We start from the raw sequence: 17,056 nt of genomic DNA on the forward strand, positions 1-17,056 counted from the left end.
GAGTCCAAGGCCGGTGATCGGGGCTCCGGTGATGTTCTCCGTGGCTCTGGTCAGCTGGTCTCCCATCATGCACTGAGACTCCGGTCAGCTGGTCTCCAATGCAGGATGGGAGACCAGCTGACCGGAGCCACGGAGGATATCACCGGAGGCCCGATCACCAGAGGAAAGTGCAATTAAGAAAGGGGGGGGGGAGTTCCCGCTACTACACATACTATGACAACATCACCCTCAACCTACACTGTAGGCATGTATAACAAATAACCACTAAACTTCAGCCCTGCACAGAACAACAATCACAGACGGTAATTACACAAGAGTAAAACATGGTGCTGTCCCTTTAAATGTTTGTTACCTGCCTAACTAGAGCTGGCCAGCTCCTCTTCTAGGTAACTGGGAATGTTACCTATCACAGTGGGAGCCTGACAGCTCTCCATGGGGTTCTAGTGAGGGTGAGCGCCGTACAGCAACTCACCGGGGCTCATGCTTTATGCCTGCCTACTACAGGGCGCAGAATGGACTTGGGCCTACTACCCAGAATCCCCTTTTCATAATGTGCCCAGGGCCACTTTATACTGGGATCAGGCCTATGAGCCTGCCTAGCCTTGGGGCTTAATGAATTGGTCCTAGTGCCCTCCTATATGTGTACAGGCCAAAGGCCTGCCTTATGGCCACGGGCCTAGTGCCTGCCTACTTTCTTCATTATGGCCACGGGCCTAGTGCCTGCCTACTTTCTTCATTAGTGACCTGGGCCTAGTACCCAGGTCACTTACACCTAATTGGGGCAATTAATCCCTATAGGGCCTAATGCCCGCTACTGCACCCAGGTCTTGTGCCCGCCTATGTGCCCACAGGCCTACTGCCTGATTGTGCCCCACGGGCCTAGTGCCTGACAACCCTGGTGGTCTAGGGAGGGGTATATTGTAGGCCTCACGGAGGGTCTACCTGCTACAGTGAAAAAGGCTGTGGGGGAGCTTCGTTAGCTCTTTTACTTTCCACCCCCGCAGTCCTCTCCGGTCCTCAGCCGCATTCTTCTGCCGCTGGCCCTTCCTGGCCAGCGGCACCGCCTCTTCTTCTCCGCGTCCAGCCGGCACCTCCTGTCTTCCTTCTTGAGGCGTCTTCTGGCCTCTTCTGCGGCCGCCGGACCTGTTGCCGTGACGATCTTCTGTTCTTCTAGAGGTCTGCTCACCTCCCCCTCCGCCGCGTGACTGACTTTTCCCACTCAGCGGCGTCTAACACAAGTTTCCGCAAGTGGACGAGGCTATGACATGGCGAGCCGTAATTGGCTCGTCGCATCTGCCTCCTATTGGCTGCTGGACCGCGAGTGGTGTTCGGCTCACAGCTAGAGCCAAACACCCGCCGCTGTAGCCAGGTTGCCGGGTGGCGGGCTACAGTAAGCCCGCACTCGGAGCCAAGTACGGAACACCGCGCCCGACGCTTTACCGGCGCTGGGAACAGATACTCTGTCCCAGCACTAACTACCCGCCGCCTCTGCTTACCCGGCGCTGGGAGCAGATACAGCATTCCAGCTCCAGCCACTTGATCCCAGCACGGCTTTCCACACATGCATTAATAATACTGTAGGAACAAAACTGGTCCAAGTTACATGATTTTAGCTGTTTTTATAAATTTTTTAAGAAATCCGAAACTGAATCAAAACACTTTAGGGTGGTTTTGCTGAAACCAAAACAAGACCATAATTTAGAACCAAAATCAAAACACGGGGGGGTCACATCTCTAAAGGAAATGTAAATAAACTAGTTGTATAACTATAATTGCCTATTCAACTGGAATGGCCGGGAGGCTGCAGAAAAGTGACGCACCTGGCCGCCCGAAAGAGTGGGTCTCCCACAGTCGCCCCCAAACCCGGACACGGCCGCCCGCTTCCTGAGTGAAGTGGGCATTACAGGCAGCTGATGACGTGATTTGCGTTGAATCTCGTCAACACGATCACGTCATCACACCCCCAGCACCGCTCACTTCTGCCGCACCATGCACTCCCCCCCCCCCAACACCTCCCAGAGGGCGCAGGCCAAAGATCGGAGAGCATGAATATACAGTAACACATGTTTGGATAGATTAAGACGTCCCAACTAAACTGACGCAGGACATTACCATGAACATAAGTGTGGTCATTGAGGTGTAAAGAACCCGCAGTCGGGGCTCACTCACAGGAATTCGGATGTCATTAAAAAGTATATTTAAAAAAAAAAAAAAAACCTGTTTCATCTACCGATATTTTTAGTCATCTACAGTAACTACTTAAATATGCCACTTTCTTTTTATTCCAAGTTCACAGCCTGGAGGATCCTCATTACTCTTAATGAGCATCAATGCGATACATGGTCGGGGGAAGCTTGCAGTATGTATAATCACCTTAAATGAGCACAGTGAGGCTCCACCAACATCATTACTCTCAACCATTTACTAACAGGCTCTAACCTGTACAATCTCACAAAAGTTTATAAACCTATAGAGCTGGCGAGCAGGGCCCTCCTACCTCTTTGGGGCCTATTCATTAAACCTAAAAATTCTCTGGAGATAATTAGCTTTACAACTCTCATGGAGTTCTACCTAATTATAGGTGGAATTCATCATTCCACCTCTCCATAAGTATCTATTCCGAAAAGCTGTCATTTTTGCGATGACAGCTTTTTGGGAAATAGATACTTTTCCCTGCCTACACTACCATATCGCATCTGGAAACAGTGCTGCGCATGCGCTGTTACATCTGTAAAACCAGCGCATGCGCAGCACTGCCTACAGATGCGTTAAGTTTGTGTACCTCCCCGACCCACCCCCTCCACTCACCTCCCCCCCCCCCTGTCCGCGCAGCAGCCTCCGGCTCCGTCCTGCTGGTCTGTCATGTGGTTTCCCAGCAGACCACATGACAGATTAGAAAAATAATTTTCTTTTTTTTTGTCTAAACTTTCTTGTGCTCTGCTGGGGAACACACATGTCCGACCAGCCTCCGGAGCCTGAGGACGGAGCAGAGCGCCAGAGGGACTCGTCGGGGGACCTGCACACGTGGATACAGGTACGTTTCACCTGCTATTCGCCACCTCACAGTGGCGAATAGTAAGTAACTGCATCAAATTCCGAAAATTGATAATTTTCGGAATTTGATGAATACCACAATTTCCACATCCCCATACTAATGTACTAATGTATGGGGAGTGTGGAAATTAACGCAGGGGAACTTGGCAAGGAGATATCTGTGATATCTCCTGTGCTAAGTGGCTACATGAATACCAAAATAACGTTATTTAAGGAAAATGTCCTTAAAAACTTTATTTTAGTGTTGATGAATAGGCCCTTGTCTGTTAAAACCCTCTTTTGTTTAATTACTGTTTGTTGCCAAATGTGAAGAACTGCAAAGTATGCCGGCTCTATTTAACAAACAATAATATCACGAAAGGATAAACATCCGCATTTGTATGGAGCCTTCTAACTGTTTTGCTTTTGTAAATGTCCCCTGTTGATATTATAAGTCACCCATAGTTTTATTATTCTACCATACTTAAATCAAACTTATCCAACTAAAATAAGGACACTGACAACGATATAGATTTGCAAAAAAGAGGTCGCAGCCAAATTTATTGAAATCAGATTAGGAATTGAAATTGTAATGATCTAGCATGGTGGCGAAAAAGCAGTGCTAACTCGACTACAGCCCGTTTAAGAGTATTACTAAGAAGGAGGTGGAGAATCCACCACCCAATGTGAGCTGCCTTGAGTAGTACCATCCCCCCTTAATCTAGCACAGTGCTGATCCCTCCATAAGATGGAGACCTGGTCTTCCCCTAAGGCAGCAACCGACTCGCCTCTCTCAAAGGGGGGATGCTAGCCAAGTTCAGCTGCACTAAATTGAGCCGCCGAGGAGCACTGCTTTCCGCCAAAACGAGGTCCCTAGACAACGAACCGCCACCAGCTAACAGGACCACTAACTTCTACCCATGCCCGACAAAAGAGCCGAAACAAACAGTGCCAAACCTTCTCCTGCCAAATGCACTCCGTCCTCTCTGTAGAAGTCAACCTCCTCAAAACGTATACGGGGGTGTTTAATGACACGCCCTCCCAGACCCTCTACATGACGAGACACAGCGGCATTCAGTTTCCTCCTCACCCTATCCAAAGCCGCGCCACCTTGCTCCCCTCGCCAAAACCTACGAGGAATAACCTCCGACCACACCAAATGCACCTGCGGCCAACGCTCGGCTATTATTTGAAAATCCCTTTTAATGGCCAGGATAACCTCAACACCCTTACAAGTGCCCAAATCATTGCCGCCTAAGTGAATGATCAAGCAATCCGGGGCACCCCATTTCTTCTCTGATTCCCAAAGAAGAGGCAACAAACCACTCCAACGAAAGCCTCGCACCCCAATCCAGCGTACATTACCGGGGCTATCACGAGCAAGGGGGTGCCTGCAAGCCCAAAACACATATGAATGGCCTACGATCCACACCCTATCAAACACCCTACCACCACCTGTAAGGGGAAATTATTTAAAAGAACGTTAGTTTTAATTCGAATTTCAAGTAACCAACAACAAGGTCGGGGAAAATGAGTTATTTGAGTGACCCAGATGGAGGTGAACAACACCAAAACCTCAATGGAGGGCAAAAGGTGAAAAGAACTCCAATCCCCCCTAGCGGCGGGTAGCTTAAGGCACTGGGTTTCCCAAAAAACAAACTCGCCAGATGCGCTGTCTAATTAGGCAGCATGTCGCCTCTCACGTAACCTTTATAAGCGGAAGACCTCCAACGACCCAACCGTTTGATTGCGTTGCTGGAAGAGCCCGCTGCTGCCGCACAAGTAGCTGCGCCAATCCTAAACGAATGTGTGCCGTAAAGCTCGACCGGCAAATCAAGCGCTACCAAACACCGCTTAAAAATTGCAGAAAACTGAAAACGTGTCAGTGGCGAAAGGTCCTCATGAACTAGCCATTGCAAACCGCCTTGCGGACGCTGAGAATTGTAATGCCTAGCTATGGTTATTGGACATATGCTCGGGTCCGGATGCGCAGGGATCGACAGCCAATGTCCCCTACCTAATTGGTCGGTCTTTGATCTTTGAATTTTGAGCAAGATCAAATCCGACTTAACCATCACGTTATTCAAAAGAATCCCCAAGCTTGTTGCTCTCTTGCTAGCGGTCGCCAACTCGCCTACCCGCAGCGCTCCGAAAAATGCCAACACAAAAGCTAATTGAAACAAAAAGGATTCATACTGCCCCAAGGCTACTCCTGCTACTGCCACCAGGAGATTTCTCAACAAACCGGTGTCAACCGGCCTCCGAGAGTCACCTGGCCCTGCCTGCTCTCTAGCCCAACCTTTTAAAGCCTTGGCCAGAAGGAACGACTTGGTTGGGTCTACCAAACCACGCAAGCGCGAAAAATACGAGATGCCGGCTAAGGCGCCGGACATTGCGGCCTTAGACCGGCCCCGCTCGTGCCACCTCCAAACAAATTGCAACATGCTATCCTCAATATTCTTACCCCGATCTACTTCAGCTAAGAAAGCCAGCCACAAATCCCACGCTGCCGTATATGACTTTAAGGTGCTCGGTGCCAAAGCTCTCAACGCGAGTCCATCGATGCCGGCCCGATGATCTGCCAGACATGAGCGGGACAAGGTAAGCCCTGGGCACTGGCTGCAGGCGCCAATGCCCTGAACCTAGTCCATTGAAAAACGAGACAAAGCATCCGCTATCCCGTTCTCAACGCCAGGGACGTGCCGAGCCCTGAAATCAATGTTCCCCTTTAGACACAAAAGTATCAGATGCCTCAGTAAACTGAGAGCCTGAGGGCAGACTGACCTCTGATTGTTAATGGCCTGGACTACCCCCAAGTTATCGCACCAAAAACTTATGCTCCGATTGCTAAGCTGCGCAGCCCAAATCTCTACTGCCAATACAATCGGGAAGAGCTCCAAAAGGAGCATATTAGATGTCAAACCGGCGTCCTGCCAGCTTTTCGCCCATGGCTCCGCGCACCACTGCCCCTCGAAAAATGCCCCAAAACCGCAAGCTCCGGACGCATCCGTATAAAGCTGGAGTTCAGAGTTGGCCACCAATTCGGGTAACCAAATCCTCACACCATTGAAATCCCGTAAAAAGGCACACCACAAACGCACGTCCTCCTTAAGCTCCCTAGTCAAACGAATTAAATGGTGCACTTTTTAACGCCCGCCGTGGCCCTCTCCAACCGACGGCAGAAGATCCTACCCATAGGAATCACTCGGCAAGAAAAATTAAGTAGGCCGAGTAACGACTGCAACTGCCTCAATGAAATTTTCTTTGCAGAGAGGCAGAGCCCTAAATACTCCCGCATCTTACTGACTTTATCCTGGGGCAATCGACATAAACCCATCACGGTATCAATCTCGATACCTAAATAGGACAAAACTGTGGTAGGCCCTTCTGTCTTCTTCGTCGCAATGGGCACGCCCATAACGCGAAAAAGAGCCTGCACTGATAAAAGCAGCTCGCTGCAGACACCGCTATCAGCTGGACCAACTAATAAAAAATCATCTAAGTAATGGGCTATCCCAGTTTTTCCCGAACCCACTCGAATGCACCATTGCAAAAATGAGCTAAAGCACTCGAAAAAGGCACAGGAAATGGAACAACCCATTGGCAAACATTTGTCCACGAAATATGAACCCTCGAACTTAAAACCCATGAACCTAAAAGAGTCGGGGTGCAATGGAAGTAACCTGAAAGCCGACTCTATGTCTATTTTTGCCAATAGCGCTCCCCTACCAAACCCCTGCACTATCCGGAGGGCGTCCTCGAAAGATTGGTAAGTGACGCTGCAGTCCCTCGGGTCCAGAGCATCGTTAACTGATCCTCCCTCCGGGTAGGACAGGTGCTGAATCAGCCGAAATTTACCCACCTCCTTCTTGGGCACAACTCCCAAGGGAGCAATGCACAAATCCACTAAAGGAGGAGATGAGAAAGGGCCAACCATGCGGCCCAATTCCACCTCCGCCATTACTTTGGCTCTCACAATATCAGGATAATCCCTAGCCGATTTAAGGTTCCTTTTTGCTAACGCTGCAACTGACCTAACTATTGGCAAATGAAAACCCTCCTGAAAACATTGCAATAAAAAGGCTGCTTCCGCCCTAAGCGGGTAGCGGCCCAACCACCGCTCCAACACATCTAACTGTATTGGCGAAGCGGCTCTATTTAGCAGCTCGCTGCTCGCCCTGTCCCGCTGCCTGCCCGCCTGTGCGCCTGCACTCTTTAACTGCGTGATTGCCTCCACACGACAGACAGACATGCTTAAAACGGCAGCTTGCTCCTCTGTTACACTGCCTGTTATTAAAGGCAAAGCACTTTCCCTTTCCTGCCGTGTTGAAACCTGGGCGGGCAACAAAGGGCTGCTTACGGCCCACTGGTGCTTCCGTGGTGGGTTTGTTCTGCTGAGTGACCTCAAGCCAGACCTCCACGTCCTTATAGCCGAAGCTAAGAATTTTCTGGCCATCCTGCTTCTTACGGAAAGCCTCGTCATATTGCCGCCACACATTATGCCTAGCGGACAACTGAATGCTGTGAACGAGGTGTAAGTACTTCAGGATGTTCAGAAACTCGGCAGGCCTAGTCTCAGTGTAGCAAGCCGCAAATATATACATCCCGCAAAGCCAATTGGTGTAGCTGCGCCACGCCTCCTCCGCTGCTGCCCCCCCAGATTTAGCTGTATCCAAAGCTTTTTTGGCGTCATGCGTAATGGCAAACATGTCTACGTATTTGCCCTTTCTAATACGCTCCCTCACTTTCGACCTAACGCCTCTTAAAATGGCAGTGTTAGAGCAGTGTACGGCATCACCCGTCGCATCCGGAACCGAGCTGCCTGCAGAACTACGCGCTCTATTCAGGCTTTTACGCTTCCCTTTCAATTGCTGAACGAAATAGCGCATTAGCTTACGCGGTTTATCTACTGAACTGGAAAAGTCGGAGGAATCCTCCGAGTGTGACAACTCTATGTGGCTGTGGTGCAATGGTATCTCACCTGCTCCGGAAGTCGACGGGGTAGCTGACGCCACGGCGGAAACCGCCTCCTGACTTGCGCCGCGTGGCATGTCCATCACGTTCGGGTTTGACGACGGCTGGGCATCCTCTGTAGACACAGCATCACCAGCAATGACGGCCGAAGCAGACGGACCCTGTGGACTTGTAACAACAGTGTTAGACACAATCTCGTGCGCCACAGAGGCCGCTGCGGGGGCTTGGGTCAGGACCACTGCGGACGGGGAAGCCCTCGCCTGCGCGTGGCTTGAGCATGGGGGGGTGGGTGGCCTAACCGGAGGAGGGGCCGCTGGCAGAGGGGGTTGCTGAATTGGGTCCTGCCTGACAACATAGTCTGGCGCCTGGTGAGAAACCGGATGTTGCAATTGGAACCATGAGGGGGCAGAATAAAAATGGTGCCCCGTGAACTGACCCGCGGCCTGGGACAGCCGCGGGTCGAAACCTTGCTGCGTAAACGCTGTCGGGATGGTTGGAAGCACCTGCTGCGCTAGGCCCTGAGCAAAATAAGGGGACCACTGCGTCCCCAATGCCGGGCTGTGCAAAGTCAAATTCTGCCGCGCCGGGCCATAAAATGCTACGCTGGGAGCCTGCGGTAATGGCGCAGCGAGAGGTAACCCATATTGTTGATTTATGGGGGTGCTGCGAGCGGAGACACCACCGCGTCCATCCGCCGCAGCACCACGCCTAATAGAAGGCGCCTGCAGCCCAGCCGGGCTGGAAAAAAGCACCATACCCGAGGGGGTTAGCGCTCTGCCAGGGGTGCTGTGCTCTGTCCTCCCTGCCCCTAAAGCAATGGAGGTCGCGGAAACAGGGGTGCACAAATGATGTGGCGCCGCGGACGCATGCGAACGAAAACCTGCGGGGCCGGGAAGTGGGGTCAGCGATCCCGCCCTCCCCACATCCTGACAGCCGGCGGCAATGTACTGTGGGCTCTGCTGTCCCTGCCTATCTAAAATGGCAGCCGCTGCCATGTGGGCGGGGCCGACGACGGGAGCCGCGGCTCCCACCGCTAGCCCCTGGTGCATTAATAACTTGGGGGGAATGGCCCTCCCGTCAGAACAGCCAGCCATGCGGGCCCGGCGGTGAGGGCGCAAATCCCCCCTTTCCGGCGCTGCCAGCCGGGTCCTGTCGGCCGTGCCCTGCGCACCTAAAATGGCCGCCTCCCCCACCAGGGCGGGGCCAGCGACGGGAGCCGCAGCCTCCGCAGCGACGCTCCCGCCGCCAACCCCTGAAGCCTGTGATGAGCTCGGCGCCCGCGATGACACCCGCACGGGCGCAGTGCACGCGCCGCGCGTGTAAGGGTAGGCAGAGGCTAAGGCAAGCGGCCTGGCTGCATCTGCCAGCCGCTGGGGGGGGGCATTGCGGCGCAGGCGCGGCATGGCAGATGGGACACAGGAGTGGGGATATCAAGAGCTGGCAAGGCCAAGGGCAGGCAGGGGGAGCTGAAAAGCGTGTGGGGGGGAGGATACAGAGGAAGGATGAAAGGTAGAGGGGAATACAGGATAGGCAGAATATATAGGATAGCAAAAGAAGGTAGGCAGAATATATAGGATAGCAAAGGGAGGTAAACACAACAGTAGAAAGGATTACTGATAATTATTAAGACACTGAGGTACTGAGGTACTTATCCAGAGGAGATCACAACTGGAAAAGAGAAAGCTGACTCCTCCCAGCACCCTAATATTCATAAACAGAGCCCGCCCAAACAGGTCCCTGATAGGCTGTCACTACTGATTGACCCACTAACCTAACCCATAACAAGACTGCAACCCCCAAACCAGTTTTAACCAGTATTAGCACAATAAAAAACAGGGTGCTTATGTCCTCTCATGCTTATTCTAGCATTCGCGTGCTTTTAATTGATCTCAGGACCTCATTCAGACAGAGCCGCTCGCAAAATGCGAGCGCTCGCTCTGAATGAGGGCGGCCGCTTCTAAGTTCAGAGCCGGCCTTGTGGTAGGGTCTCGTCTACCGCAAGCCCCAGTGATCTTTCGGCTCTAATAGAGCCGGAAGTTCACCACTGACAGCACGAGTGATGTCAGTGGGGCCGCCCCCAAACGGCAGGCGTTCCGTCGGGAACGCCTCCGTTTGTGTAGCCACCCCCCCGCCCCGCCTACAAAACGGGGCGAGCTGTTGATCACCATCGACAGCCGCCCCTTTTGTAGTGAGCCCCGGAGCGAGAGAATTTCTCTCTCACTCCGGGGCTTGCGCACGCACAGTGCGCTGCGCGTGCGCAGGGCCTCAACATCGACCCGCTTGCGAGCGTATAGGTGATTGTGAGTAGGTCGGAATGAGACCCTCACTGTCTCTCCAGATACCGTTACGGGATGAACCACCATAATTTCATGAACTTGGCAGAACAGCTGCATATTTAAATAGGTCTGTATCACGGAATGTGAGGTCAGTAAAGCACGCCTAATGAAGCAGTGTATAATATTTGTGCTGCAAACCGTTGTCTTGGAATCTTTCCTAAAACTGTAACCCGTCATTGCATCATGGGGCACTCTGTATTTTTATTCCTCCTGGAACACTCGCTGCCCTTTGCCAGCTGTGTCCCTGTCTGGTATCCAGGGGTGAGGAGCTCTGTGTGTGCATCCATGTTTTGGCTGTCTAGTGAAGCGTTGTGATGGTACTTTTACCTGAGGCCTATAACCCGTATCTCAGCTCCCCACACCTCTCTGTATAGACGGCAAATGTGTCAGCTCTACAGATATCAAATATTTGCTTTTCTCTATCAGGGGCAAATAAGTGTGTGAGGATTCAGTGCCCGGGCAAATGGGAGTGACAGTGAGGTACTGAGGAGCACCTGCTAAGTACATATAGTGAGGGCCATTTGCAAAGCTCAAAACGGACAATGCGTGGCACAAGTTGGATTTGGGGCCATGTGACTTTATTGGAGGCACATGAATTTATGGAGCTAAAGTCTGGTGACACCCAGTGCAGCCAACACCAGCCCTGCTAGCACTGGAGACGTCTGAAAAAGGGGACGTGGCCTCGTGTGCATGGGCGCAGTGCCTCGTTTCATCACTCAGGGGTTGTGCAAAGTGCTCCTAGTGCTCCCCACACTGCCGGCTCCTCCTCAGTGACCGGGCAGTGCACACTATCATCACAATGCACTGCCCGGCTCCTAGTCACTACGGAGTAGCCAGCATCTTGGTGTCACCCCCCTTGGAGGATGGCACCCGGTGTGGCCCACACTCCCCACACCACCCTAGTGACGGCACTGGAATCGGTATGAATTACCGCTGGACGCAAGTCGGTTCAAATCCCGACAGCGGCTGGCCGACATGGCTGAAAAACCCGATCGTCCCAAGGTAAGTATTTACTAACCTAACCTCCCCCCTAACCCTAACCCTCCTTAGGGGTGCCTAACCCTAACCTTTCCCCCAGTGCCTAACCCTAATCCCCCCCCTAAGTCCCTAAACCTGACACCCCCTTCCCCGCCGCCTAAACTTAAGTCCCCCGGGGGGGTGCCTAACCCTAAGTCCCCCCCGGGAGCACTAAACCTAACCCTCCCCCCCCATGCGGCTGTCCATGCTCGGCGCCTCGGCATCACTTCAATCAGGATGCCGGGCGCCGGTCTCCCAGCGTCGGTAAAATGACAGGCGTCTAGATTTAGACGCCTGTCATTTAAACCTCGCCGGGATAAAGCAGTCCGGATTACGTCCGCCGGCTTTCCGACCGACTGCATACCGACATCACTGTATGTAGCCATGTTTGCTGGGGAGATGCTGGGAGGAGAATGCACCTGGCTTACCATCCAGTGACCATCTTCTATGCTGAACCAATATTTCAATATATTATTTCAATAAAAGCTAGAGACGTCACAAAGTGTAGATCGGATACTGCATTAGGTTCTGCACTTAAGGTAAACCAGCTTCTAGCGGCACATTCACTCCCACAGCCTGTTACATCTCCGGCAGTCTGAGACCGTTTGCTCAGGTCATCTGCCCTACTGAGAAAGCTTTCTGCTCCCAAAATAGCAATCTGGTAAATTCCCCAGACTGATTCCCATCATGCCCTCTACTAATTATAGGTACATTCCTTGAAAGAACAGCGTGGAATCTATGTTTACATTCTGTTAGCGAATTTGCCAACATGTGAATGCTAGTTTTCTGCCCTTAGAGATATTTTGCCATTTATCCATTATGATTGTAAATGATCTAATCAACCTACTTAGTTAACATACAGGATTAAATGCATGGTGATTAGCATATGGTAAGTATTACTCTCACACTGCGTTCTCGTTCAGATCCTTGGCAGGTGTCACCGGGGGCCAATGGATTTCCCTCTCCATAAAAATGTGCGAATCAGAAGCCTAGAGGCTGCTATAAGATAAAGATGGCGTTATATATCGGGGGCCAAGCGCCAGAATTTCTCGCATTCCGGAGACTGGAAAATTCGGCAGCACGGCAGCCCCAGAGAAACCAATGAGCAGGAGCGTATCTATAATGGGTGCAGGGTGTACGGTGCACACGGTCCCCTGCACCCAGTGGCGTATCTATAATGGGTGCACCGTGTGCGGGGCAAACGGGCCCCCCGGGTCCAGGGGGCCCCGCACCACACACACTGCACCCATATTATTTTCGACCTATCCTGTCTGTGGTCCCATGTCAAGTGTCTGCGCTGCTCAGAACACCGCCACTGCGGCCATTTTTCCGGCGTTTTGCGCATGCACAGTAGACTCAAGGCACACTCTATTGCCCGGAGTCTACTAAGGCTCCGGTGGCTGGCCAGCTGCATCAGTCAGCTGCCAGCCACCGGGGTGAGAGGAGGGGACCCCACACAGGGAGTGCACACGGGCCCCCCTCCTCTCTTGACCATCGCGACCATCATCCTAGCCACTCGCAATAGCTGTGGGTGGTAACCCACAGATATGCGAGCGGCCAGGCGGCTGCTCCAGAAAAAAAAGAACACCCTGATTCAGAGCGAGCGCTCTTTCAGAGCGTCCGTCTCTGAATCAGGCCCAGAGTTTGGGGCACATCGACCAAACTGTTTTTTGTGGAAAATCCCCCTGAAAACAGCCGTATCCCTGTGGGGAGACCAAATATCCCTGTGATTTAGGTAGGTGGGACCTCAGCACATATCTCCGATTTCTAGTGCGGTCTCTCCATTTTTGTTCCCATAACCAGCACCCTTTGGTTCCTATGCAGGAATTTACGTTATCCGGACGATAGATAGACAGTTAAAAGGTCAACAATGTCTAGATAGACACCAGATGTTAGACAGGCAACACATCGATAGGGAGACAGGGACAAAAGGTAGACACATTGAAGGTCGACATGGAAGACGGTCAACGGGTACAAATGGTCAACAGAGTCAAAAGGTCAACACAAAAATGGTCGACACACAAATGGTTAACACATATTTTTTATGGTTAGGGTTTTGGTATTTACTGGAGATTTAAGGTTCGGCACTTACCCCGATGGTTAGGGTTAGACACTTACCCCGACGGTTAGAGTTAGGCACCGGGAGGGAGGGTTAGAGTTAGGCACCGTGAGGGAGGGTTAGAGTTAGGCACCGGGAGGGAGGGTTAGAGTTAGGCACCGGGAGGGTTAGGGTTAGACACTTACCCCATCGGTTAGAGTTAGGCACTGGGAGGGAGGGTTAGTTAGGCATCGGGAGGGTTAGGGTTAGACACTTACCCCGACGGTTAGAGTTAGACACCCGGAGGGAGGGTTAGAGTTAGGCACTGGGAAGGAGGGATAGAGTTAGGCACTGGGAGGGTTAGGGTTAGACACTTACCCCGACGGTTAGAGTTAGACACCAGGAGGGAGGATTAGAGTTAGGCACCGGGAGGGTTAGGGTTAGACACTTACCCCGATGGTTAGAGTTAGGCACTGGGAGGGAGGGTTAGTGTTAGGCACCGGGAGGGAGGTTTAGGGTTAGGCACTTACCAGAGGGTTAGGGTTAGGCACTAGAAGGAACGGTTAGGCTACCCTGACGGTTAGGGTTAGGCACCAGAAGGGAGGGTTAGGTTTAGGCACCAAGGGGAAGGTTAGGGTGAATATTTAGGTTAGAAAAAAAACATGTGTCGACCATTTTTGTGTCAACCTTTTGTTCTTATCGACCTTTTGTCCCTGTCGACCTATTGCTTGTGTAACATTTGGCCCCTGGTGTCTATCTAGACATTGTCGGCCTTATAACTGTCTATCTTTTATACCACACCCGAAATTTACCAGGCTCCATAATGCAAAGCAATCCATAGCTTGGCCCCAGCAGCTAACGCCATCTTTAGCCATTGTAGTCTAACCACCAACACTGGTCCGGTTTCGTTTTTTCGTTATGGATTCCTTAAAAAATGTATAAAAACAGCTAAAGTCATGTAGCTTGGACCTGTTTTTGTTCCTATAGTATTATTAACATCAATAACAGTCAACTGTGACCACCTCACAGCACCTGAATCACGAGAGAAGGACTTACTGTACATGGAATCCAAAATACGTGGGATCTTGTTTTTAGATCTGAGTACCAAACTTAGGGAGCAGACCCGTCCTGGGACTCTGGGCCTGACTCAGCAAGCAACGCAAGTGAGAGAACGGTGCGAGCTGATGTTTGCAATCTGCGCATTGGACGTAAGCGAACAGGTCACTGAGTACGGTAAGGGCTCTCTCAGAGTACGCAGGGAGCCCGCAGAGACCTTCGATGTTGATTGACAGGAAGTGCAGTTTGTGGGTGGTGACAGGGGGGTGGTCGGCCGAACGCAGGGGTGCCGTTACAGGGGCGTGCATAAATTAATCTCTGCGGCGCTGCACGCAGCTGGGCGCCTCTATGTGCAGGAATCTCTCAAGTCCTGCGGCAGGGCCAGCTCTACCCTTAGCTTACCCGCAGCTTCGATGGCACTCGATATTCCCGATGTTTACACTGACAATCACGGCATAGGTGGGCGGCTTTATGTTTTGCTGCGTGTCTGCTTCTTGCGCTGCGGTCTCCGTGCGTATGCCTTAATTAACATATTCTCGCAGCAGCTGGGTGCGTGCGTCTGCTAGCGCACGTTCCTTGCTGAATCAGGCCCTCTGTTCTACTCGGAACCCCAAAGTGATCTGAGCCAAACTCGGGGGATATTCGGTTTTCAGCAAATTAAACCGCTCATTTCTAATACACACTGTGGGCCTGATTCAGAGCCGGACGCTATTTGCGCTCGCTCGTTCAGAAAAAGGGGCCGGCTATTTAAATTGAGCGCTCGCTCTTTGCTGTCAGTTGACACCTCTATGTCTGAGCGAGCGAACGAAATATGCGCTCGCTATTTTGTAAAGACGCCCCCTGGCCGCTCGCATCCTACGTCATCTCCGCTATTTATTTGATTAATCGAGTACATCGAAAGGCATCTGAACTGCTCGCAGTACTTGTGGTTGGATGTTCCTACCGCAATCATGCGAACAGTTCAGGCTAAGAGACAACCAAGTGACGTGGTCGATGGCGCTGCTTTGTTAATTATGCACACCCTTAAAACGCCCATTTTGACCGTTTGGCACGCCTGCGTTCGGATCACCACTCCCCGTTTTCAAGCACCTTCCCCTGTTACCACCCACAAACGCCTCATTCTGTCACTCAAATTAGCAGGCATTCGCTATTTTGCGAGCACACAATTTCCGACCGCAATGACTGGTTCGCGCATGCGTATTACAACCCATACGCATGCGCAGTTGTGCGAACATCGCTCGGAGCGAACGAGCGGCCGCTTACGAGCGGCTCTGAATCAGGCCCTGAGTTTTTATGGTATTTTGCAGTCATGGGAGGGGTGGGTAATGTCAGTAATTCCCAATCATATTAAGGGGTCTATTTACTAAGCAGTGTTAGGAGAAGTGTAAAGTGAAGAGTGAAAAGTGATAAGGTGCCAGCCAATCAGCTCCCAACTGTCTTCTCACAGGCTGTGTTTGAAAAATGACAGTTAGGAGCTGATTGGCTGGCACCTTATCACTTTTCACTCTTCACTTTTCACTTCTCCCAACACTGCTTAGTAAATAGACCTCTTAATATGATTGGGAATTACTGACATTACCCACCCCTCCCATGACTGCAAAATACCATAAAAACTCAGGGCCTGATTCAGAGCCGCTCGTAAGTGGCTGTCCGCTCGCAAGTGGGTCGATGGTCTGCACTGAGCATGCGCACGACGGAGGGAGCTCCGTCGTGCGAATGCGCCAGACGCGACGAGCGAAGGACTTTCCTTCGCTCATTGTGTCTGATCAAAGGGGGCGTGCTGTCGATGTTGATTGACAGCACGCCCCCTTTGGTGGGCGTGCCGGGGGCGTGCCTCCATGACGGGGGCGTTCCCAAGGGAACGCCTACCGTCAGAAGCCGGGCCCACTGACATCACTAGTGATGTCAGTGGGAGTGATTTTGGCTCTGATAGAGCCAAAATCACTCCGGGCCTTGCGGTTGAGAAACTCAACCGCAGGCTCCGGCTCGCAGTGGCGATGGTCGCGATGGTCAAGACCATCGCGGCCATCAAACTGCACACTCGTATAGGCTGTGGGTGGTGACCCACAGCTATACGAGCGTCCAGGAGGACGCTCCATAATTATGGAGGGCGGCCCTCATTCAGAGCGTGCGCTCTGCTCAGAGCGTACGGCTCTGAATGAGGGCCTTAGTTATTATTAGGTGCCAATGACCCGTTCATTTATTCGGGTTAGTATGTGCCATGAGAACATTTAATAATTTGCTACATATTTTCATTGGGACTGTTCCAAGTTTAACAGAGGACAGAAAGTATTGTAGACCATTTAGTTACAATGTTCAGTTGTTGCTAAGGAACTAAAAAAAAAAATCTTACCAAAAATAGGAAGAGATACATATTCATTAATCTCTCACTTCATAGCCTCACTCATCAGTACATTTAGCATTGTAAAATAATATTTGGCTGCCATGAGACAAGTATGACTTACAGAGGCGTGGACCAGCCAGGCTCCACTCAACATTCGCTGAGTACCCACAGTGCTGGTGATGCACCAGTAGGCCATGCAGGCTACGCTGTGATCCGTTGTGTGATATACAGTATACAGCTGGCAGAGACCCTGGAATA

At 51.6% G+C, this 17,056-nt stretch overlaps 1 protein-coding gene across 1 annotated transcript; it reads right to left on the reverse strand.

Annotated features, from left to right (window-relative positions):
* Nucleotides 1-4,709: 4,709 nt before the first annotated feature.
* LOC148431402 (uncharacterized) lies at nt 4,710-14,273 on the reverse strand. The gene is made up of 3 exons (XM_088466018.1): nt 14,211-14,273; nt 7,944-8,372; nt 4,710-5,675 (listed from the first exon to the last, which is right to left on the reverse strand). Exons 1-3 carry the CDS (start codon nt 14,271-14,273, stop codon nt 4,710-4,712), a joined length of 1,458 nt encoding a protein of 485 aa, XP_088322144.1.
* Between the last annotated feature and the right edge of the window lie 2,783 nt (nt 14,274-17,056).

Source organism: Taudactylus pleione, unplaced genomic scaffold (genome assembly GCF_031769625.1).
Source record: "Taudactylus pleione unplaced genomic scaffold, aTauple2 ptg002286l, whole genome shotgun sequence".
Classification (NCBI taxonomy): Eukaryota; Metazoa; Chordata; class Amphibia; order Anura; family Myobatrachidae; genus Taudactylus; species Taudactylus pleione.

Bases quoted from the DNA above. Each gene is read 5' to 3' on its own strand.
- LOC148431402 (XM_088466018.1), bottom strand. From the start codon at position 14,273: ATGGCTAAAGATGGCGTTAGCTGCTGGGGCCAAGCTATGGATTGCTTT. The intron at 8,373-14,210 runs GTAAATTTCGGG...GTTTCTCACCAG, and splicing joins GCTTTGCATTATGGAGCCTG to GCGCCAGACTATGTTGTCAG. The intron at 5,676-7,943 runs GTAGATAAACCG...TCAATGGACTAG, and splicing joins CCTCCGACTTTTCCAGTTCA to GTTCAGGGCATTGGCGCCTG.